Genomic DNA, 23,737 nt, shown 5'->3' with positions numbered 1-23,737 from the left:
ACTCACATGGGCCCTGGGAGGCCTCAGAAGATCCACTTCCCTGCTCACTTACATGGACTTCTCCATAGGGTGGCCTCACAGCAGGGCAGGTGGCTTCCCCCAGAGCAAGCGATCCACAATAGCCAGAAAGAATACCTGTGAGGGAAGCCACTGTCTTTACACAGCCTATTCTTGGATGGGACATTGTTAGAAGGAAGTTATATATTCAGTCCACTAGATAGGAGGCGACTATATGAGGTGTAAGTGCCTAGAGTGGACCCATTTGGGGCTATTTTTCAGGCTGACCAACTGGCAGCACAAGGAAAAACTCTGCAGTAAAAAACCATGAACTATTATACGTCACCAAATGGATGAATCTCAAACACATTGCCCTAAGTGAAAAAAAAAATAGAATCTGGACTATGGATGAATCTCAAACACATTGCCCTAAGTGAAAAAAAGTTAGACTCTGAAGACTGTAAGTGTGATTCCATTTATATGACATTTTGGAAAAGGCAACACTATTGGACAGAAAACATGAGTGGTTGCTAGAGGCTGGATATAGCACAGGGAGCAGAGGACGGACTGCTGTCTTAGTCAGTTCTGGCTGCTGTGAAAAAATGCCAAAGACTGGGTGACAAGTCAACAGCAGAAATGTATTGCTCACATTTCTGGAGGCTACCCGTCCCAGATCAGGGTGCCAGCATAGTCAGGTTCTGGGGAGGGCTCTCTTTCAGGTTGCAGACTGCTGACTGCCCACTTCTATGTCTCCCAGGGCAGAGGGGCCAGGGAGCTCTCTGGGGACCCTTTTTAAGGGCGCTAATCCCGTTCATAAGAGCTCTGCCCTCATAACCTAGTGTCCTTCCAGAGGCCCCACCTTCTACCTGCTATCACCTTGGGGAGTAAGTTTTCAACATGGGGGGATACAGACATCAAGCCACAATGAACAACAGAGGGTATATGGTGCTATTGACAAACAGGAATGCATGTGTTCCCATAAATCCACAGATGTGTGCATCTAATAAGGGTGGCTCTTTCTCTCTGTAAATGTGATTTTGGTACAAATAGAAAAGAAAATATGCAAAACCTGAATAGAATAAATAGAAAGAAAAATGCTCCTAGTCATATCGGTGGTAAAATAAAGACCAAGCCTGAGTCTTAAAAGCAGCCAGCAGTTGAAAAGACAAAATACCTTCAAAGGAGTAACAAAGTCCAAAGACAATGAGAGGACATATTTAACATGTCAAGTACAATAACTGCCAATCCAGAATTTATAGCAATAAAAAACTCATAAGAATGAAGGGGAGTTAGAATATTTGTGAAAAAAAATAAAAACTGAAGAATTAAACATGGGCAGACTCAAAATGTTCAGAGATTCAAAGAGGAATACAGAACAATTTTTAAAAGTTAGTAGGTCAGGAGAGGGTAAAAGACAATATTTAATATTCTAAACCAATTTCAAAGATAACCACTGAAAGAATAATAGTGGGGTATATAATTCCCAAACTAATAGAAAGAGTAAAATATAATAATAAAAAGTCAATTAATCAAAAGGATGGCCAAAGAAGGGAGGGGAGGGGGAAGTAAAATAGAAATATCTGAAAGGTTACACAAATAGAAAGGTCTTAGATGGTAGATAAGAAAGCATATATGAAAACAGTTAAACATAATTGAATCACATGAACTTTAAAAGACTCTCATCTTGTATAAGTTCACATTAAAAATAAATTGATTAAGATATTTTACAGCCTAAGATTTCTAAAGAATATGTAAAACATAAGGATAATGAAAATGTTAATGTAAAGAAATAGAAAAGGAAAAGATTCACCATGAACATATTTTAAAAAAATTGTCATCTATTTTGAAAATAAAAACTACATATCTGTTACACACACATACACACACATACAGTTTTAACTAATGACAATAAAAATGTAACAGAATTTGTGGGGTGCTGCTAACCCCTTAATCAATGGAAATTTATAGTTTTATGCATATTATAGCAAAAGAACAAAGACTGAAAAGCAGTGTTAAAAATGTCAACAAGTTAGAAACAAATATTAAACATCAAGAAAATGGAAGGAGCCCTAACCAGATTTGCTCAGTGGATAGAGCATCAGCCTGTGGACTGAGGTGGGGTCTCAGGTTTGATTCTGGTCAAGGGCATGTTCCAGAGTTGCAGGCTTGATCCTTGGCACCAGACTGGGCCTTGTGGGAGGCAACCAATCGATTTGTCTCTCTAACATCAATGCATCAATGTCTCTCTCTCTCTCTCTCTCTCTCTCTCTCTCTCTCTCTCTTTCTCTCTCCTCCTTCCCTCCCTCCCTTCCTCCCTTCTACTCTCTTAAAAAAAGGGAGGAAAGATGTAATAAAGATAAGGAAATAAGTTATTGAAATACAAAACAAGCAATAAAGCTGAAAGTTGGTTCTTTGAAAAAAATTTATTTGAAACATGAATAAAATGATGATTCTCTTACAAGAGCAATAGAGAAATAAAGTGGACACAATAGCCAATGCTAGGAATGACAAGGGGGATCTACCACAGATCTTGCAGAAATTAAAAAATAAGAAGAATAAATTGTGAACATATTTATGCCAAAAACAATGTGTAAATTTAGATGAACAGATATATATCTCACAAAAGAACAATACAACCAACAAAAATGGAGAAAAGTAATAGGGAAGCTACTTGCCACTTGTTGGCCTTCAGCTGACGGTAAGCCAGGTTCCAGAGGAGACTTGGAATATGCCTGGTCTCCTGACAGTCTCCTTGTTTGAATGTCACAGAGAAGTTGGTTGGTGCATCCCTACTGCTCTCACTGTGCTTCTAAGTTGAAAATAATTGTATCAGATGTTTTCACACATTTTCTGCTTATTGCTTTATATCAGAATATTTTCAGATATAACTGGTAAGGTGGTAAAAAAAAAGAAATAGGAAAGCTGAATAATAATGTAAATATTAAATTAATTTGTAATTGAATACTTTTTTACAAAAAACAAACAAACAAACAAAAAACCCTCTAGGCCCAAATAGCTTTTCTGGTAAATTCTCCCAAAATTCTAAAGATGAAATAATGCCAGTGTTACACAAACTCTTCCAGAGGCTAGGAATAAGGAAGGATAAAGCGGAGGTAGGGGAGCGGGGAGAGGAGGACCAACAACTCGTCCAGCTTTTGCGAATAGCCACTTAGTTTATGACAAACATGGCATTGAAGGACACAGGAGGAAGCATAATCAACTACTATCCACATGAGGAATAAATGAAAGGACTCCTTGTCCACGCTGTTCACACAAAGCAATTCCTGGTGGTTTATAGAGCTAAATGTCAAATATGAAATAAAATGTATAGAAGAAATACAGAAAAATATTGTTTTTACCTCAGAGGTGGGAAAAGAAAGAAGAGTTCCTTAAACAGAACACAAAATAGTGCTAACTTTAATGGAAAAATAATTATATATTCAGAGTTTACTTAAATTAGAAAAAAGATAACTGAATAGAAAATTGAATTGGATATATGAATAAGCACTTAAATAAAAATTTTAATAGAGTCAAACATCACTAGTAATTAGAGAAATGCAAATTAAAACCACAATGTGGTACCCACTAGGCACCCTGTAGAATTAGAGAATCGACAGGCAAGGAGGAGGAGCTAATAGATAACCACAAAGTCAGAACAGTGATTCATTTCATATGCAGAAGAAAAGAGCCTACAGTGATTAGATGAGAGAATGATGGAAGGTTCCGGGTAGCTGACAATGCATCTATTCCTTGACTTATGTGGTAGTTCCAGTTCCACAATTTCAAAATATTGGGGGAGAGAGAGAATGAGAGAGGAAAGGGGATTTTAGGATGGATGGTAGATTCCCAGGGCTGTGGAACTCCATGCCCTCAGAGATTCCAGCTTCACTATCCTATCTTTTGCTGCTCCCAAGGTCAGTGCTGGGGATGTAGTTTTTCAGCTGAGCAGACCCAATGATGTTCATTGTTGATTTATCAAAGAGGAAATCAAAGAGGAAAGATAAGAATGAATACAGGATGAACATTGGCCAGGGCAATTGTACTGGTAATTATAATCTCACTTTGGGAGTAGTCTAGTGGTAGGTAGTTGGTTGGGCAGATCTGTTCAAGCTTAGGCCTTTGGAGTAATGTGGGAATGGTCTGGTGGCTCAGGAAAATGAAAGATAATGAAAGATGTTTTTAATGAGAGAGAGAGAGAGAGAGGGAGGGGATGGGAGGGGGGAGGATTACAGAGGGATTACATATAATATTTATAAGTATTGGGTTCACAAGAAGAAGATTTTGGTTGCAATGTGAGGGAGTGGGATGGCATGATGACACTGGTAAAATAAGGATTTTTAGACCAGTAATAAAAGCATCTAGAAAAAAGAACTGCAGTTTGACAAAGAATGATATAGGCTCCCAGGATCCCCAAATTTTGGCCTTGCTTAAATGGCATTTATAATTATATGCAGGTTATAAAAATTATACATGCTTTATGTGACAGTTTGGAAAATGCAGGAAAGAATAAAAAATACAAACTACCATCAGTTCTATTACCAAAAATACTTTAATTATTTGAGTAACGTTTGGGAATATGTCTAGTATTCCACTGTGTCAAATTTTATTTTTTCAAATGAACATATATGCATTTATATATAATATATTTGATTTTTAAAATAATATTGTACATATAATTTTAATAATCTGCTTTCCCCTTAAGAATATCATGTAATTTATCTCCATGTCAACAAATATAGATCTGAATTGTTTACAGCTACCCATTAATGGTCCTGGATGCATAGCATTCCATCATATGGGATTATTATGATTTAAAATAACCAAGCCCTATTTGTTGGATATTAAAATTATACCCCAATTTTCCACCCTTAAAATAACACTGAGTGTTTATGATGTATTACTCAAGCTTGATTAAAATAGACATTTGGTAAAACTTTTTACGTTAATGTATAATGCTCAGATTTATGTGTGTGTCTAGATAGAAATATTGAGACATAATCTTTTAATAAATTACTTTCTGAAATCTCTGATGATAACCTTTTGTGAGGCACTAAGTATAACAAATGTATGCACTTATATTCAAATTAAATTTCTTAAAGTAATAAAAATGGAATATGAATAACAGCAGTAGGCATCAAGTGTGTGATAGAATATTTCACAAAAGTTGTATATATCTAGTAAGAAGATAAGTAACACCATTTTACTTGCAATCTTATGGTATTTTAAGACTAGCCATTAAACAAAAAAAGAGAAATTTAAAATATATTAAGTGATCAAGTCTGAATAAACAAATATTTTAGAAAGATGATAGTATACCCATTATTTTTGCCAAAGTTTCATTTCATAACATTCTCCCTAGCTTACCTTAGATGATGAGTACCCTACCATAAAGAAAGAGAAAAATGAAAACTTTATTTCACCAAAATATTTAATTTGTTCATGTTTTGATTGAAATGTAAAAGCTATGGTTCCGGAAATGGTACTAGCAAACTAAATACAAAAACAACAACAACAACAGAACCAACCCTATGATTCTTACAATAAAAATCAAAATAAAACCAAAGGCCAATGGAATAAACAGAAACTGCTCTATACCAAAATGGAAATTTTTGTAGAATACATTCCTTGAAATTAATAATATAAAATTATGTCACCAGGAATATCAGGCTTCTAAACCTCAACATAGTATACTTTCAAACATTGGAACACAGACTCATATGTTGTTCCTTAATGCTTATAGGGTTAAGATTTTAAAATAAAGCCAGAAAACCACTTGAATATCTCGAGAATTATACATACAAAAGGAAAATTATTTCAAATGGAATTTTAAGTTTTCAAGGCCACTTGATATGTTTAAGTTGATCTTCTTTGTGAATACCATGAACTTCTGGGTTCCTAAAGCCTTCCTATGATTATTAAAATCCCTGGCATATGCCCTGGATACTTAGCCACTCAGTAAACAGTTATCGATTAAAACAATGTTGCATATTGCATATGAACCAGTAAGTCCTGTGCAAGAGGCAGAGTCAGAAAATGTCCAAAGCATTTATAACCACCCATTGCATGCAGGCATTTTTTTATCCTAGTTGGTAGGATAAAAATTAAACAGATATTACACATGTGCAACACATGATATATTCATGATCATTATAGTCCTTAAAGTGGCTATTAGTACTGATTCATAATTCACAATGTACAGTCAATGTGCTTTCTAAATAAAGGCACAAGATGGAAATAAATGTTTAAAATAACTTGAAGTCCTAATTGAATCAGAAGTAGTGTTATTTTTTTCTAGGAAACGATTTCTCTCTTGAATGCCAGTATCTGCATGCTACCTCTGCTTCCCAGAAATAATTATCTGTTTGTTCATTTGCTGAAATATAGTTATGTGTGGGTAATTATAGCTATCACTTACTTTAATTGCCATCCTTTTACTGATGTGAACACAGACTTAGATCTTTTTTGTATACTTAATTATTCCCTGGACTTGTGGTTATTTATCATTATATTAGAGAACAGTTTTTAGTGTTAGAATGTTTTAGTTATATCAAACAAAATATTATGAATATAAAGATGTCTGTTTTGTGAGGAAATACAGATGTAAAAAAATCCCATCTAAGACATTTTATGCTCAGTATGATTTTCTTTTTTGCTGCTAAATGAATATACATTTTATGGCTGGACATCAAGAAAAATGGCAATTAAAGTATACAGTTAGCATCTTTGATTTTTACATTTATCATTCTGTGAAGATTACAGCTTTTTATTTGCACTATGCTCATCCTCAGTGCACAACAAGAATTATCTGTGGTGATAAAGGGCTTTCCACAGGGAAGGCCTGGGCCAGACTATTTGCAGGACCAGGGACTCCACATTCTTTGCATAGACTCCAGCACCATATTGAATTTAGCGCCTTTATAGCAATAAATCACACTGACTAGGAACATCAAGTACGGCTTTCATTAGCTATGCCTCAAGATAGATCCAGACCAAAGACAAAAGAGCCTCTGGTTGGAGCCTCTGAAATATATTCATATGTACATTTTTTACAACATCGTTTTGTTTATGGGAATTTATAGATTCTTTGGAACTCGTACTGTTGTCTGACTCAAAGGCTCACTGCCAGCGGAAGCAAGCCTTCACTTGACAATCTGGAATATTGTGCAGTTATCTATTTTGAGCAACAGAAGGTAGCTTTGCAAAGAAAGCAAGCTCCTCGGGCATTTAGTTAAAAATCTTTTGAAGTCATATAAAATAATTTTTAATTTCGATTGTATTTAATTAAATTTCCCCCCACTGTGGTTGAGAAGTCAGGGTTGAAAATGACTGGATTGAAATGCTGAAGCTCGGTTTCCTTTTTCCTGTTAAAGAGTATACTCTTTGCCCATCATCGATTTCATGTTCTTAGAGTTATCCTTCACTCCCTATTTCTTGCCTCCTGCCAATACACTCTCAATACTCTTGCTGGGTGTTTGTGCAAAGCCTGCAAAGGGTCAAGTGGAAGAACACGGAATTGGTATTGCCAGCTTTAGTTTCTTAGCAGGGTTGCATTCTTCCTCTTTGCCTGGACCCCAGTTCTGATGCTTACTAACCCTGCGATCATGAGAAAATTGTTTAACTTCTCCAGTTCTCACTTTTCTCATTTGAAAAATGGGGCTAACCAAAGGATTGCCTCATACAATTGTTATGAGTACTTAGTATGATGAGACTAGCACAAAGTTAGTGCCCAGTAAATATTACCTATACATGGCTATCATAAAAACTTAGATATTTTAGAGCTAGAAGATCCCTGAGAATTTACCCAAGAAAGATAAAAATTTTTATGTATGAAATAGAGGAAGTGCAAAGCAGGATTTAAGTTTTTCAAGAACATAAAAGCTATACTGCTAGAATCTTTGACTTATGATTTATTTACACCTAGACCTACATACACACATGTGTTCAAACAGCCATATCATTTTCATGGCCTATACTGGTATGCAGGGCAATGACAGATATTGCTATTTGGAGCCTCTGGGATGAATGGAAGTCAGGATATGTAGATGGAGTTCAGGGGGAGGTTGTTTTATCCCTAGGTCGGAGGATTCAAACTAATATAAAGGGCAGAATGGCAGGAAGATGTCTAGTGAAAGACAGATGCACATCAGTCAATCAAAGCATTTATATCCACCCATTGCATGCAGGCATTTTGCTATGCATGGGGAGTGATAGGAAATGTAAGCAACTCAAGATGTGCTCTTTGTGAGCACATATGTAAAATGAAGAAAATACATAAAAGGTTGACAGTACATATCAAGAGAAATCACAAAATAGGACAGCCAGTGACAAGTGTCAAATGAATATGTAAATAATGGTTTTCTATTGCCTCCATATAGAAGAGGAGATTGTTATGGCCTGGGATAGTTAAGGGCATTTCATGGTGAAGGCTGGGATTTTCAAAATAAATAGTATTCAGACTAGAAAGAAGGAAATACTTTTCATTGAAGAAAATTTACTACACCATGTCTTTTTGGCCAGGGAGTGAATGGGTTGCTTTGATAGAATAGGTACGTCAATAAGACAGGGGAAAAAAATTGTTAAGAATGTATAGGTCATTGAAGAGTGACTCTGAAAGGGTTGTTCTTGTTTGGAGGGGTCACTGTCTGCTATTTTGGAGAAATTTACCTGATGGTATTATTCAGAGTAAACAATGGAACAAAAACTTTAAGTTGAGAGTACCAATTTTGTGTTCTCCACTTGAGCCTTTGCAGGCTGTGTAAACACAGCAAGAGGTTTAGAGAATGTATTGGTATAAGAGAAAATAAAAAAGGAGTGAAGGATGACTACAAGAACTTGACACTAAAGATGGAGAATAGTGGACTCTTTAACAAAAAAAAGAAAGTTCTAAGTGGACACTAATTTTGTGGGTAGGATTTGGAGTTCAAGAGCTAGGAAGGACTTCTGGCTATAGATAATTGTTACGGAAACGATGATTATAGTTTTAGAGTTTAGGTGAGGATTCCAGGATGGAAAGATAGGAAAGGCAAATTTTGAAGGAAGCTTGAGAAATGGGGATGGTTAATAGCCTCTGAGGAAAAAGTATAAAGATAAATGAGGGGGGGAAAAAGAGTATTTGACCTCAAAGCCACACAGAGTGCCAAACTTTGAGAAATATACCTTGAGAAGGGTAAACATGAAGGTTCAGAATAGGTGGTCGAAGAGCTAGGAGAGCACAGATGTCTAATTTCATAGAAACCAAGAGAGGAATTAAATCATAAATCAGGAAAGACATAAAAAAGAAAATCTAAATTCTATTTTTGTTGACTAAACAAACTTGGGTTCCTATGGAATGACAGGAAATTTGACTAGAAGATTCTATCTGGTAGAGCATATAAAATGCAGTGTCACAACCACCCTTTACAGTTTGTCCCAGTCTGAATCCACATCATAACTGGTAAGAATGTCCTAAAAGACATTCCCTTCTGAGCATGTGCCCTGACCAAAAATTGAGCCATGACCTCCTGGTTCATAGGTCAATGCTCAACCACTGAGCCATGCCGGCCAGGCATGTGTGGCTTTTTAAAGGGAAGGTTTCATATTGAACAGACATGCCTAGCACTTTGAGGCAACTGTTGCTGCTTTAGAAAGAATATGTTGAAGAAGGGTCATAGCACTGTTTAAACTGGAAAAGTATCATTTGAGAGCCAGGGCTGGGGAAAAGGTTGTGGCCTTGAGACAACCAGAGCAAGTTCTTCTTTTTTTAAATTTATTTATTGATTAAGTTATTACATATGTGTCCTTATCCCCACATTACCCCTCATCCCCCCACTCATGCCCTCACCCCCCTGTTGTCTGTGTTCATTGGTTAGGCCTATATGCTTGCATATAAGTCCTTTGGTTGATCTCTCTTCCTTACCCCCACCCTCCCCTCCCTTCCCTCTGAGGTTTGACGGTCTGATCGATGTTTCTCTGTCTCTGGATCTGTTTTTTTTCATCAGTTTATGTTGTTCATTATATTCCACAAATGAGTGAGATCATGTGATATTTATCTTTCTCTGACTGGCTTATTTCACTTAGCATAATGCTCTCCAGTTCCATCCATGCTGTTGCAAATGGTAAGAACTCCTTTTTTACTGCAGCGTAGTATTCCATTGGGTAGATGAGTGCAAGCAATCATTCTGGGGTGGAAACCTACCTACCAATGGAAGTCAACAAGTCGGTGGCTCCAGGTTAACCTTAAATGCCCCCCCAACACTGACATTGCAACCCTGTGGGAACACACAGTTGAATTTTCTATCCCCAAGACTTTGGGGCTTTTCTAAAGCCTATGAATACTGTGTTCTTAGCTTCATGAGGAAATCCTCACAATGTCAGAATAAAACACACACACACACACACACACACACACACACACACACACACACACACACACAACTACCTTTATCAGTTAGGGACACATGCTCAAGAATTTACATATGAAATGATTTTGGAAAATTTTTAAATTTCTGGAAATATTTTCTAAAAAGATAATGAGTAGATGAAACAAGATTAAAATAATGAAAATTCCAAAGCTTGGTGATGAATAAGTGGAATTTCACTACATATTCTCCGCCCTTTTATGGGTTTGTGAATATTATGTAATAAAAAGTTTTGAAATATTTGCTATCTTGATAAGTAAAATGGGTAAGTGAGGGAGAAGGGAGAGTGCCAGTCTTATATGCATTTCTTTGTACTTAATGAAAATGAACCTGTTTATTTTTTAGTGGTCATGTATATTCACTTAAATTTTCTGTACAGATTCTGTGCCCATATTTTAAAATCTGAGGAGAGGGCCTTTATTTTGACTTGTAGGATGCTTTAAGAAAAATCAAGCCTTTTATTTAGTGTATTTGAATGTTCTATATTGTTCTTTTAAATTTGAATTTATTTTATATTTTTAACACATTTATTGTTAATGTTTAAATGAAAGCATTCATCCTTTTTTTTCCCTTCATGGTTTGTGCCTTTGGTGTCATTTTTGGATAATTTGCCTTAAAGAAGTACTGCTTTCAATATTGCAGCAACATAAAATATTACGTTGGTTAAAAAGAAAAAAGTCCTGCCCTCTGGCCTCCTTTACACCTCAATAGTTCCCAACTATTACTTTATATAGTTCACACTCGCTTAGTATATTAGCCATGAGTTTCTATGTGCTACAAGTGTCAAGGATTCCCTCCACTCCACAGGACTCATTCCTTATACCCTCCTCACTCCTCCTTTATCAGGAGGATACCATTCACACCGAGTTCCCTGGCACCCTCCCTTCTCCCTCACTCACCCTCTGTCATCACCTGGCTCTTTGTTCCCACATATGCACCTTGCTCAAACTGAAACCATTGTCCCTGTCCTGTTAACCTGCCACAGGTTCTGAGGTCAAGGATTTCTTTAGTCAACAGGTAAGAAATGCCTTTTAACTTACCACTTAGGTAAAATGGTGTCGCATCCCCTCTGAGAAATCTGCAGTTCTACCCATTACTGATAAAATACTATCAAATTTCTGTGAAATGTTATGTAACTTTAACATCTGACCTGCTCTACCTTCCAGCACATCCTCCAGGTTTCCTCCTCTGGCCATACTGTCAAGCATGCTTTATTTATTTATTTTTTTGTTGTTACAGTTGACATTCAATATTATATGCAGTTCTTAAAGACAGCTCCCCCAGATGTGGATCAGTCTTCTCCTATTTTATTGCCTTATCTCACTTGTTTTGCTCAATCCTCTCCATCCTAGAAGGCCAGATCTTTTGGTATCTCCACCATCACGTTTCCTCTAATCCCTTTAGGTAGAATTAATCCCTGCTTCCCCCAAGATTCTGCTCAGAGTTACCTGTACTCCTACTTACCCCTTAAGTTGTTCTGTTGTGTAGCCTGGCTAAGGGTCTTTCCTGTTAAAGTTGAGCTCCTCAGGAGTAGAGGTGTTTCTTTATTCTTCATTGTATTTTCCAGTGCCTTATTCAGAGGCTGATCATAAATATTTCTTAAATTTATTTAATTGATACTATATAAAATGTTATGCTATGGGTTTGGCTTTGACTGTGTATCCTCAATAAACAGAGTTTCTGCTTTGATTCATAGAGTAAACTTCTAAATTATAATTTAGTTTTGAGAAATGGATTACAATTTTCTTCTCCTGCCTTAGATTCCTGGTTTCAGTAAGACATCCAGTGAACCATGTTCTCTAAGTAGACATTTGTCTGGCTTGTCAATCTATCCTTTGTGCCCTCCTCACCTTTGACACCCTCCTTCACATGAGTCCCAAATCCTTTATTGTGCCCTGCTCCCTGGGCATATTGCCAACTATCTGCTGATCTAGTTGCCTGAAATTTCAACTTGTGCTCTAACTTAGATTTCCATGCTCCTTCCCCCTATTTAGATTTCAGATCACTCTAACACTGCTTTCCCACACCTGCTACCATGGTCTCTACTACAGTATTTCCGTAGTCAACTGAAGACATTGCTATTACATATGGAGGGACCCAGTCTCCAGCACATGACCCCCCCATCCATAGGTGTGTCAGTTTCCAGGTGCTGGCCCTAGTCTGTTCAGTCTCAATGAAGCTAACCTTTGCATTCAGAGTATTTGAATCCATAACAGGAAGATCAATTGGGAAGCTTTGCTATATGATGATAGGATTTTGTGGACTTCCCTGAGCAACTAACTCTCTGCTGAAATTGGAAAAAGTATGCCTTGATTTTCTAATGATTTTAATGTGGGAATCATGTATATGTTTAATCGATTACACCTTACTGACTAATTATGATTTCAGATAAGAGAAGCAATCACTTCAGAATTTGAAGTTCTTTGGGTTGAACTCATTCCATTGGGTAGTTATTTTTTTAATCTATTCATTTTCATTAATGAGTCACTTGTGATTATATTGATTCCTCTTTCAGGATGGTTCTCAGCCAGGGATGATTTTGCTTCCCTGGGATGTTTGGCAATTTCTGGGGACATTTTTGGTTGTCATACTGGGGAGGTACTACTGGCATTTAGGTAGAGACCAGGGATGCTGCTAATATCCCATGATGCACAGGTCAGCACCACAGCAGAGAATTATATAACCCAAAGTGTCAGCAGTTATGCTTCTATAATAAGGTATAATTAATAAAATCCTTTGGTGCCTCATAGATACTTCTATATTACTTGGGGGAGGGTGTTGATTTTCTCAAATCCACCCTTCATTTTATATAAGTGGTTACAATTTGGTCTGTTATGGATGAGCAGCTACTCTGACCTTTTCCTCATAGAATTCCACCCAATCTCTTCCCTCCATTTGTATGTAAAATAAACTATAGTCTATAGAATTCATCTGATACTTGGTTGTGTCTTATATATCTTCTAATCCCTTCTTTGCATCCCTGCTACCGCACAAATGAAATACAAACTCTGTCTCCTTTATCAACTCAAGGAGCTCATCTACTTTCCACTGTCCATATACTTCTCTTTCCCCCATTGATGTTCCATCAAACAATTTTAAGTTTATAGAAAAGTTTCCCTTCTCCCCTCCAATACTTCTTTGCTGAATTTTGTTCACTTTTGTGCTATGATAACATATTTCTTCATTATCATTGTATTTCTCTTGCTAGTATATGTTTTCTTGTATTAAATGGAAATGCAGCAATACTTTGTTTTTCTATATTTTCTTATAAAAATTTTATTATTCAATTAGTATTTAACTGATGATTATTTCAATCTATAAAATATAACAATTTTATTTTCTTACAGTAAGTACACAACTTATTTTATTCAGAGAAAGGACACACAACTTAACTACTTTGTGTTGACTTCCATAGGTTTACCTGAAGAAGAGGGATTCTCCAGGTTGTCTGTGAGTGGGACAGCGACCTCAACATTTCAGAGACATAGAGAGAGTCACACCACTCAGGTAATGACCCCCAGATATTCATAGACGCCATGATAACAAATTAAGTTATTACAAGAAATTCATTAAGTATGACCAGGAACATATATTTTTTACTGGACTAGAGGGGAGCTACTCCCATCTTCATCCTAAGTTTCTTCAGCTCAACATTCTTCTTTCTCCTCTATCTCAGTTGACCAGTTTTCTGTGGGTTTGAAAAATAATAATGTGTCCCATATAAATAAAAAATGAATAAATGGTTTTAAAATGGAATATTGTAGATATAATTTATGTTATGGTATTTTAAAATTACTGTCAGGGAAAGATGATATTAAATGTACTGAATTATGTGAATAAGTTTTCCACATTTGACCTCAGCTAAAATAAGGGCCCTTTAAGTGATAACACATGGAAATAAAATACATGAAGCACCTATGGTTTGTGGCATGCCATTATATCTCAGTTACTTCTTCCAGATTCCATGTAATCCAAATTCAATTAAAATATGACATGTGATCAGAGCCCAGTAAAATCAAAATGAGGTGGCAGTGTACAACATTGTGTTTCAGTGATTTCACATATATGCTTATGTGCTTGGCCTTAGGAAGTTTACCAAAATCAAGATTATCATTTCCAGAAAAAAAATAACCACTAGTGTTTTTACAAAGAAGAAGGATTTATATCATATAGTTTGGTGTTTTGCTATGTTGAATTTTAAAATACTGTTTTCAGTAATTATCTTCAAAAAGATACCACTTTGCATTTGAGGTGGTGTACAAACTATCAACATATTCAATGTGTAGCAACAGAATTCTTATTTCGCATGAAGTTACTGTTACAACTTTTAATATTGCAAATATCTGTGTAAAATTCTTTGAAAATCTGTCGTCAAGTATCCAGATGTTTTCATGAGATCAACTATCCAGCTAATGATCAGCTTGCATCTGAATATTTGGCATAATGTAGGCAAGGCCTTATTATCAGATGAGACTTTTCTAAATAACACTGATGAGGTAGTGTGAAAAATCAATAATTTTAATCTTAAAAATAAATCTCACAGGAGGTAATCTGCTCAAATCACTTTCACTGAAATTGAAAGAAAATGCTAATTGGTTGCAATACTACGTTGTCCTAATCTCCCCTCTGTTCCTTAGAAATGCGCTTACTTTACCTTGTAAGCCTTACAGATGCTTTATCTAAGGCAGTGGTTCTCAACCTTCCTAATGCCGCGACCCTTTAATGCAGTTCCTCATGTTGTGGTGACCCCCAACCATAAAATTATTTTCGTTGCTACTTCATAACTGTAATTTTGCTACTGTTATGAATCATAATGTAAATATCTGATACGCAGGATGTATTTTCATTGTTACAAATTGAACATAATTAAAGCATAGTGATTAATCACAAAAACAATATGTAATTATATATGTGTTTTCCGATGGTCTTAGGCAACCCCTGTGAAAGGGTTGTTTGACCCCCAAAGGGGTGGCGACCCACAGGTTGAGAACCGCTGATCTAAGGTAATTCACAGAGGGCCCTGCTTGTTATGAACACTGTTTTGATTTTTATTACAGGGTAGACTCCTGTACATGAGAGCACAATGACACCCTTCCCAGGACTCCCACTACAATGTGGTGCATAGAGGAAAGGTTAATAGCAAAAGAAGGTTCTTAACATAGGCATCTCTGAAACTTTTCCTCTGATCTTTCATGGACTTGGCCAAGAAGCAAAGAGATGGGAAAGGTCACCAGGAATAATTTCCCATTCCTAGTTTTCAATGGAGGCTTGTTTTCAAATGCAAATATGTCAGCCTCCAGTTATCTCATAATGCATTTTTTTCAAGGAAACGGAAAACCAGAGTCATTTTATTCCATGTAAAAGTATGGGTATTCTCATGGTAGGACACATTCCTCACTGTTGAAAAGCTATACAAGTTATATGAAACTATGCATTTAGTGGCCACACGTCTTTCAGCACAAATGCCTCTTGTGTCCCATTTATAGAGGAAATACGGACACATACAGGTGTATTACATTTTAGATTTTCTACTAGTGCAATTAAATAGGAATTCTATAAAGTCAGCTGGACTGATTGGACATATAGCAGCAAAATTAAATGTTGACTAAAATATTGAACCTTCCCTCTTTAAGGATGTCTATATTTAATTAGCATCATCAGTGATTTTAATAAAATCTTTTTAAGGAAGATAAAACATATGGGCATTGTTGTAGATAAAGAAAGCATGAAATAGATTTAGTAATTTTCCCAAGATTATAGGGAAGATTCAGAGTCTACAGTTTGAATGGATGTCAGCATCATAAGTCCTGTTTCTGAGAATGAACTTACAATAACCTACTAAAGGAATGCAGGAGTAATTCAACTTTTTCATAAAATTTGAAGAATGTTTGGCTCAAGACAAAAATCTAAGCAGCTGTAGTAGACATTGATGATTTGTTATTTTTAGCTGCCAGTCATAAATTTCTCACCTACCACAGTGAAATGTTAAGAGGGAGACTCCCTTTTTCTCTCTCCTTTGACAGCTAGACAAATATATGTGAGAAGGGCTCAGTCACTCTATCAACCATAGATTATGGAGTGAGAGACATATACTGGAAAGGACAGAATAGATGTCGCCATGGGGGTCACATCTGGCAGTGGTGGCTCCCTCTAGCGGCAGCAGATGTTGGTCAATGTATATCTATCGCCAGCCACTGCATCCAGCTTTGTCCAATTTGTGAGATCTTATTTTCTAACTTCATATCATTCTTTTGCCTTCCAATAAATCTTTTAACTGTTAAGATGTTCAGAGTTAGTTTTCATTGCTTGCAAATAAGAATTTTAACGGGCACTAATTTGATACTCTTTCTTCATGGTACTGAATATTAAAAATATAGTTTATGTTCATTTGCATCATGATTTTTATTAATTTTATTATTTTGCAAAATATCTTGGATTTACATAAAAGTAGTAAAAAATAATTTTACTTAAAATATTTGAAAATAGTGCAAACTGAGACATTAGCTGTATTGTGAATGTGGCTGAGTTCATTTATGCTCCTTATATGGATTTGGTAGGTCCATGCTGTGAACTGAGATAAAATACTCATGACCTTCCAAAGCACTCAGCATGAATAAAACCAGCAGTGAATGTGTGACGTCATGGAATTCCACATGCTAGCCCTGGAGGTGGGCTTTGTGGCACATCCAGGACTCAAATTTAGAATTTCATAGGTTATAGAAGCCACTTAGATTGGTTTTAGAATGCAACAACCAACTTACGTAAAAAATAATATGTTATTTACCTACTTGACATTTTATGAGATATAAAATCACTTTTAAAAAAATTTGGTGCCACTTGGCATGATGCAAGCCCTTAGAAATAATTCAGAGGCCGAAGACTCAGCAGTGAATGAAATACTGAGAACATCCTCCCACCCAGGATGACTTCTTAGCATTTTTTGCTGCGATTGCAATCCTCTGCTGACGCACAAGGCCAGGTAACTTGACACAGGAAGCCCATGGATTATAAATAGCGCAAAAGCATGAGCAGCACAGGAGGGGTGTCCTGAAGACAGGAGGGTGCCAGACAGGGCTGGATAAAATAAATGTTTAGTGCTTGCCCTTGGCGTAAAATTGCTGGTTGCACATCTGGTTAGGGGTCCACACTTGACATTGAAAAATGAGATGTTTTCTTTTTCCACTTGAGCACAGTTTATTTGTATTTACATTCTCATTTTAACTTTACCAACTTTCTCTGCATGCCATTTTTTTCCTCTCAGCTGTCTGCTCTCCACAGTAATATCGTGTGGTTTATGATTTTTGATTTTCACTATGGGCATTTATCATATTTCTTGCCAAGCCTTTTTTATATTCTTTTGTTTTTCTAAAGAGCATAAAAAATTTTATTAATATCTGTCAGATTCAAATGTTCATTGTAAGAAATCATTGATGGTGTCTGTTAAAATAGTGGCAATTCAGCACCTGAAAGCTTAGTATATATTTCGCCCACTCCAGAAACAGCTGCCAATGAATGCCATAACATAATCAATATGCCATTGATCCACATCAGGAAACAAATTATGTGGTTTGTTTTACTGAACGATCAAAGAAACCTTTTTGTAATGTCACATATTAACAAAATGAACAGTTGCAGGGTACTAAATAAACCCAGTGGCTTCTTTCTATATTCATTTTATTTGTGACATAGACCTGCTTTGAAATATACTGTGGTATGGAAAAGAAAGTGTGTTACATAAAATAACTAAATCTAGACATTTAGTTTAATCATTAAGGGATAGCTCTAAAGCCTATGGTAGGGAAAAAATTGATAACCATTTCAAAAGGAAATATCTATGTATTTCATTCAGAAGCTACACACAGATGAAGATCTAGCATAGATGCTCTTTCACATAGCTGAAGTTCCTAGGAATCAGTATGCACCACTCATGACTTCCATATTATGTGCAAGAGATGAAAGCAGTGAAATTAATTTGATGGTATGAGATAAATGGCAGCCTTTCAACAGAAAAATGACATATCCTGTATAGATATATAAAAGTTAGAAGAAAAAAGACAACAAAACCAAATCCTATATTTTGCATTTTTCCTTCATAAAAGTCAAACCATACATATGTCCTAAATGTATTCAAGTACATAGTTTTTCTAGTGAAGACACTGACTATTATCAGTGAAGATAATTCAATTTTAAGAAATATTAAAAGAATGAGAAATGAGAATTGTGATATGTTTTTAAAGAGAGGAAAGATCTTTGAAATCTCTGCATGCTCACCTTCCAGATGAGAAACCTGCAATTAGCCAACACTATTGCATAAGGGAGCAAGTAACAATGCAACTGAGAAAATGTGGTTAAGTATAAATTCTGGTTAACTTAAGAATTTCAATATTAATTCAATTTAATTTTTAAATAAAAGAAACAAAAGACCTAGGTATGAATCCCATATGTGTTATTTAACATGTGAATATAGAAAGTAGTAATTATTTTTCAGATTTATTAGAGAGAATATGTGTAACATGTCAAGCATGCTGCCTGCAATATAATAAATGCTGAAAAAGGGCTTGCCATTGTTATTATAGTACTAGAGGCCCGGTGCATGGTTTGTGCACCAGTGGGGTCCCTTAGCCTGGCCTGCACCCTCTCGCAATCCAGGACCCCACCAGGGGATGTTGGATAGCCAGTTTCAACCTGATCCCTGCAGGCCCAATCCAGACAGGAGGGAGTCCAATCCTGTGCATTGAGCGTCTGTCCCCTGGTGGTCAGTGTGCGTCATAGCGACCGGTCGACTGGTCATTTGGTCGATTAGGTATATATATTCCTTTTTTTTCAAGGTTAATATTCTGAACATTAATTCTGACTCTAATAGAAAGATACTACCTAAATATGTAGGAGATTATATTGAATCAGCAGGACCCAACATTTATCTGGGATTTTGACAAAGTATATATGTCATGTATGCGATTTTCAAAAATACTTTGTTATGGAATACTAGAGGCCCGATGCACAAAATTCTTGTAGTGGGGGCCCTCAACCCGGCCTGTGCCCTCTTGCAATCTGAGATCCCTCGCTCCTAACTCCCTGCTTGCTCGGTCCTAATGGTCCACCCGCGTGCTCCTTAACTCTTGGCTCGCCACTCCTTAGCACTGCCGCAAAGGCGGGAAGGGCCCCTGCCACTGCCCCTGCACTCACCAGCCATGAGCCTGGCTTTTGGCTGAGAGGCACTCCCACTGTGGGAGCACACTGACCACTAGGGGGCAGCTCTTGCATTGAGCATCTGCTCCTAGTGGTCAGTGGACATCATAGCGACTGGTCGTTCTGGTCATTCCACTGTAATGGTTGCTGGGCTTTTATTACATAGACTAGAGGCCTGGTGCATGAGGGGGGGGCTTGTCCCTCAGCCCAGCCTGCACCCTCTCCAATCTGGGACCCCTCAGGGGATATCTGACTGCTGGCAGTCGGACATCGCTCTCACAATCCGGGACTGCTGGCTCCTAACCACTCGCCTGCCTGATTGCCCCTAACCGCTTCTGCCTGCCAGCCTGATCACCCCCTAACCACTCCCCTGCTGGCCTGATTGACACCTAACTGCTCCCCTGCCAGGCCGATCACCCCCAACGGCCCTCCCCTTCTGGCCTGATTGCCCCCAACGGCCCTCCCCTGCAGGCCCATCACCCCCAACTTTCCTCCCCTGCAGGCCTGGTCCCCCCCAACTGGCCTCCCCTGGTGGCCATCTTGTGACAATGTGGGGGCAGCCATCCTGTGATGATGTGAGGGTGGCCATCTTGTGCCAACATGGGGATGGCCATTTTGTGACGACGTGGGGTGACCATCTTGTGACGATGTGGGGGAGGCCATGTTGTGATGACATGGGGGCAGCCATCTTGTGATGTGAGGGCATGAGGATCAATTTGCATATTACCTCTTTATTATATAGAATTATAAACTTAGGAAAAAATGACAGTGACTAGTAAAACACCCAACTTCAATAAATCTTATCATTTTACCATATTTGCTTTGGCACCATATTTTAGAGAAATATATATCCAGGTCCTGATCTCATCCCTGCCTGCCACACTGAGTTGAATCACATCCTGAACATAATGTATAACTCTCCATTACACTTTTAAAGCTTGTCATTTTTACCTACAGTGATGTCCCAAGTTTAATTTTCTCTAGGATCCACTTGCTTATCTTTCTAGTGGTCCAGGGTTTCAGTAGAGCTCTCCTCCAACACCAAATTTCAACTGAATCTTTTTTTTCCCTGTCAGCTTTCTCCACTGTCCAACTTTCATATCCATACATAGCAATTGGCAACATAAGAGTGTGAATGACCTTAGCCTTGGTCTCCAATGACACATCTTTACTCTTGGAGATCTTTCCCAATTCTTCCATTGCCATTCTTCCAAGTCTCAGTCTTCTCTTGATTTTCTGGCTGCAGTCACCACTTGAATTGATGACTGAACCAAGGTAAGCAAGATCTTTAACAATTTTAGTATCATTGTCTATGTTAAAGATGTGTATTTCTTCTATAGTCATGATTTTTTTTTATCTTCGTGATGTTCAAATACAGTCCTGCTTTCACACTTTTTTTTTACTTTCATCAGAAGTCATTTCAAATCATTGCTACTTTCTGCCAATAAGATGGTGTCATCTGTATATCTTAAGTTATTGATATTTCTTCTACCAATTTTCACTTTTTCCCCTGAGTCTCGTCTTTTTTGAAATGCTATGTTCTGCATACAGATTGAAAAAATAGGGAGAAAAATGCATCCTTGTCTGATACCTTTGCCTATAGGAAACCATTCAGTATTTTCATATCCTGTCCTGACAGTGGCTTCCTGCGCATGAACAGTCCAGAGCTGAGGCACCCCCACTTCTTTCAGAGCAATCCAAGCTTTTCATGATTCATGAAGTCAAAGGCTTTACTGTAGTCTATGAAACATAGACCAACCTTTTGAAATTCTTTGGAGCACTCTAGTATCCAGTGAATATTCACAATTAGAATCCAGCTTAAACAACCTCTTTATTTGTGTGGGATATTAGAACTGGTGTTATAGTTACTGCATTCCTTGACATCTCCTTTCTTGAAAACTGGGATGTAAGTGAGTTGCATCCAGCCTGTAGCCCATTGTTTTGTTTCTATATTTGTTGACATACTCTTGTTAGGATTTTGACAGACTCAGTCTCTGTGGCTTAAATAAATATATTGATATCCCATCTGCCCCTGGGGTTTCATTTCTTTCCAACACTTTCAGGACTGCTTTCCCTTCACTTTCTAGAATTGCAGGTTCTTCCTCCTAGTGATCTTCAAAGGTGTCTGTCATTCTTTTGTCTCTTCTGTATAGACCTTCAGGATTCTCTTTCCACCTTTCCTTTATTTTCTCCTGACTAAATAATGTGCTTCCTTCATTCAGCATTCCTATTCCAGGTTGAATTTCCCTATTATTTTCCTGAATCTTCTGGTAGGGATCTCTTGGTTGTTGTTCTTGTGTGTGTGTGTGTGCATGTGTGCGTGTGTGTGTGTGTGTGTGTTGTTCTTTTTTATCTCCTTATATTGACTATGTAATAGTTCTTTTTTTATCTATCCATGACAGTCATTGAAAAATTGTATTCAGGATTGAAACACTACTTGAACTCCCATTTACTTTTGCCTCTCACTTGCCATTGACAATATTTAGTGTTTCATCCATCTTGATTTGTTCTTTCCTTTTTACTTTTCATGTTGTCTTTTGGCATTCTTCCCTTTCTAGTTTCAGTCAACAGTTCTTCTAGTTTGGGTCACTTAAGTTTAAGAGTGCAAATCTGTTTTTATGTAGACTTTAAATCCATCAGGTATGTTATCTTTGTTATATTTTGGCACTATAATTCCTTTGATGATGCTCTTCTTCAGCTTCACTCTCATGTTTGATATTAACAATTCATGGTCAATACCACCATCTGATCCTGGTCTTGTTTGGGCAGAGAGAATACAGCTTCTCCATCTCCTGCTTCCAATCATATAGTCTATTTGATTTCTGTATTGGCTTTCTGGAGATGCCCATGTATATAGTCATCTGGTTGTTTGAAGATGGACAATCTCCTGCTTCATCCCTGATACATCATCCAAATTTTCCATTGACATTTGATTCTGCTTTATTTCCTATGTTTGCATTCTAATCACCTATAATTATCAGCACATCTTGTTTAGGTATACAATCAATTTCTTCTTGGATACTTGTGTGAAAGCTTTCAATTTTGTCTTCTTCGGCCTCTGTAATTGGAGCAGACTTGAATGATAGTTACGTTAATAGGTTTTTCTAGAAGTCTGCTTGATATTGTTCAGTCAGACCTTGTGCTATACCCCCTAACTGTCTGTGCTACATCTTGCCTCTGTATTAAAGCTATTCTTTTTATTCTGAGTTTGTCATTCCAGAGTAGAGGACTTTATAGTTGTCTGACTGGAAATGTCCAACTTTAGTCCATTTCAGTTTGCTACCACCAAGCACTGCAATTGTTAGATGTCCCATTTCTTGCCTTGCATTTTCAGTGTACTTGGTTCATGCTTCTTGTGTTCCACGTTCTGATTGTATGTGTTGTGCAGCATCACTCTTTCCTTTTGCCTTCATGCACATCAGGCACTAAATGTCCTTCTGGCTTAGGTCTAGTTGCATCATTGGCAACCATTCTATTCATATTTGTTCTCTGCTCTTCCCTGATAACTATTTGAGTGCTGTCTGACCTGGGAGTCTCATCTTTCAGCATGATCTCATATTTCATTTTGGACTCTCTCATTATAGGGTATTCAAGGTAAAGCAGAAAATAAACAGAATAAGAGAATAAAATGAAGCAATGGTTTACCATTGACTTCTGCCAAAGTATGTACATCCAAACCACATGTGCTTGAGTCTCTGGTGCTGCAATCACCAAACTCCTATTAAAAGTAATTTGTTCCATTTAACCTGCATTATTGACTTTTACTCTATAGTTGTCACATATCGTATATCTCTATACTTTATAGTTGTCACATATATTACATCTACATACATTGAATATATTCTCCCAGGCAATGTTAAAACTTTGCTCTCAACAGTGATGCATGTTTTAGACAACTTTAATGGAGAAAAATAATATTTTTGTTACCCCATGACTTACCATTTCTATGGCTCTTCTTCATTCCTGGAGTTTTAAGTGTCCTTCCATTGTCATTGACTTCACTCCGAAGAACCTCCTTTAGCATTTTATTTGCAGCAGGTCAAGAAATTCTCTTCATTTTTAAAAAATCTGAACATGTCTTTATTCTGCTTTAAGACTGTTTTTATACCCTCCACAATTCACTTGCTTTTGTTTACTTTTCTGAATCATCACAT

The 23,737-nt window shown here is 37.1% G+C and overlaps 1 protein-coding gene across 1 annotated transcript in view; it reads left to right on the top strand.

Moving 5' to 3' along the window:
* The window catches only part of MYO16 (myosin XVI), a 449,416-nt gene that overhangs the window by 404,179 nt on the left and 21,500 nt on the right, over window positions 1–23,737 (top strand). The window contains exon 35 of the mRNA XM_005884469.2: window positions 13,810–13,901. Within this exon, the coding sequence (XP_005884531.1) occupies window positions 13,810–13,901 (92 nt within the window). The remainder of the gene's footprint in view (window positions 1–13,809; window positions 13,902–23,737) is intronic.

Source organism: Myotis brandtii, unplaced genomic scaffold (genome assembly GCF_000412655.1).
Source record: "Myotis brandtii unplaced genomic scaffold, ASM41265v1 scaffold83, whole genome shotgun sequence".
NCBI classification, from domain to species: domain Eukaryota; kingdom Metazoa; phylum Chordata; class Mammalia; order Chiroptera; family Vespertilionidae; genus Myotis; species Myotis brandtii.
Note: the sequence above shows the minus strand (reverse complement) of the source record. Positions and strands in the feature narration are given on the sequence as shown.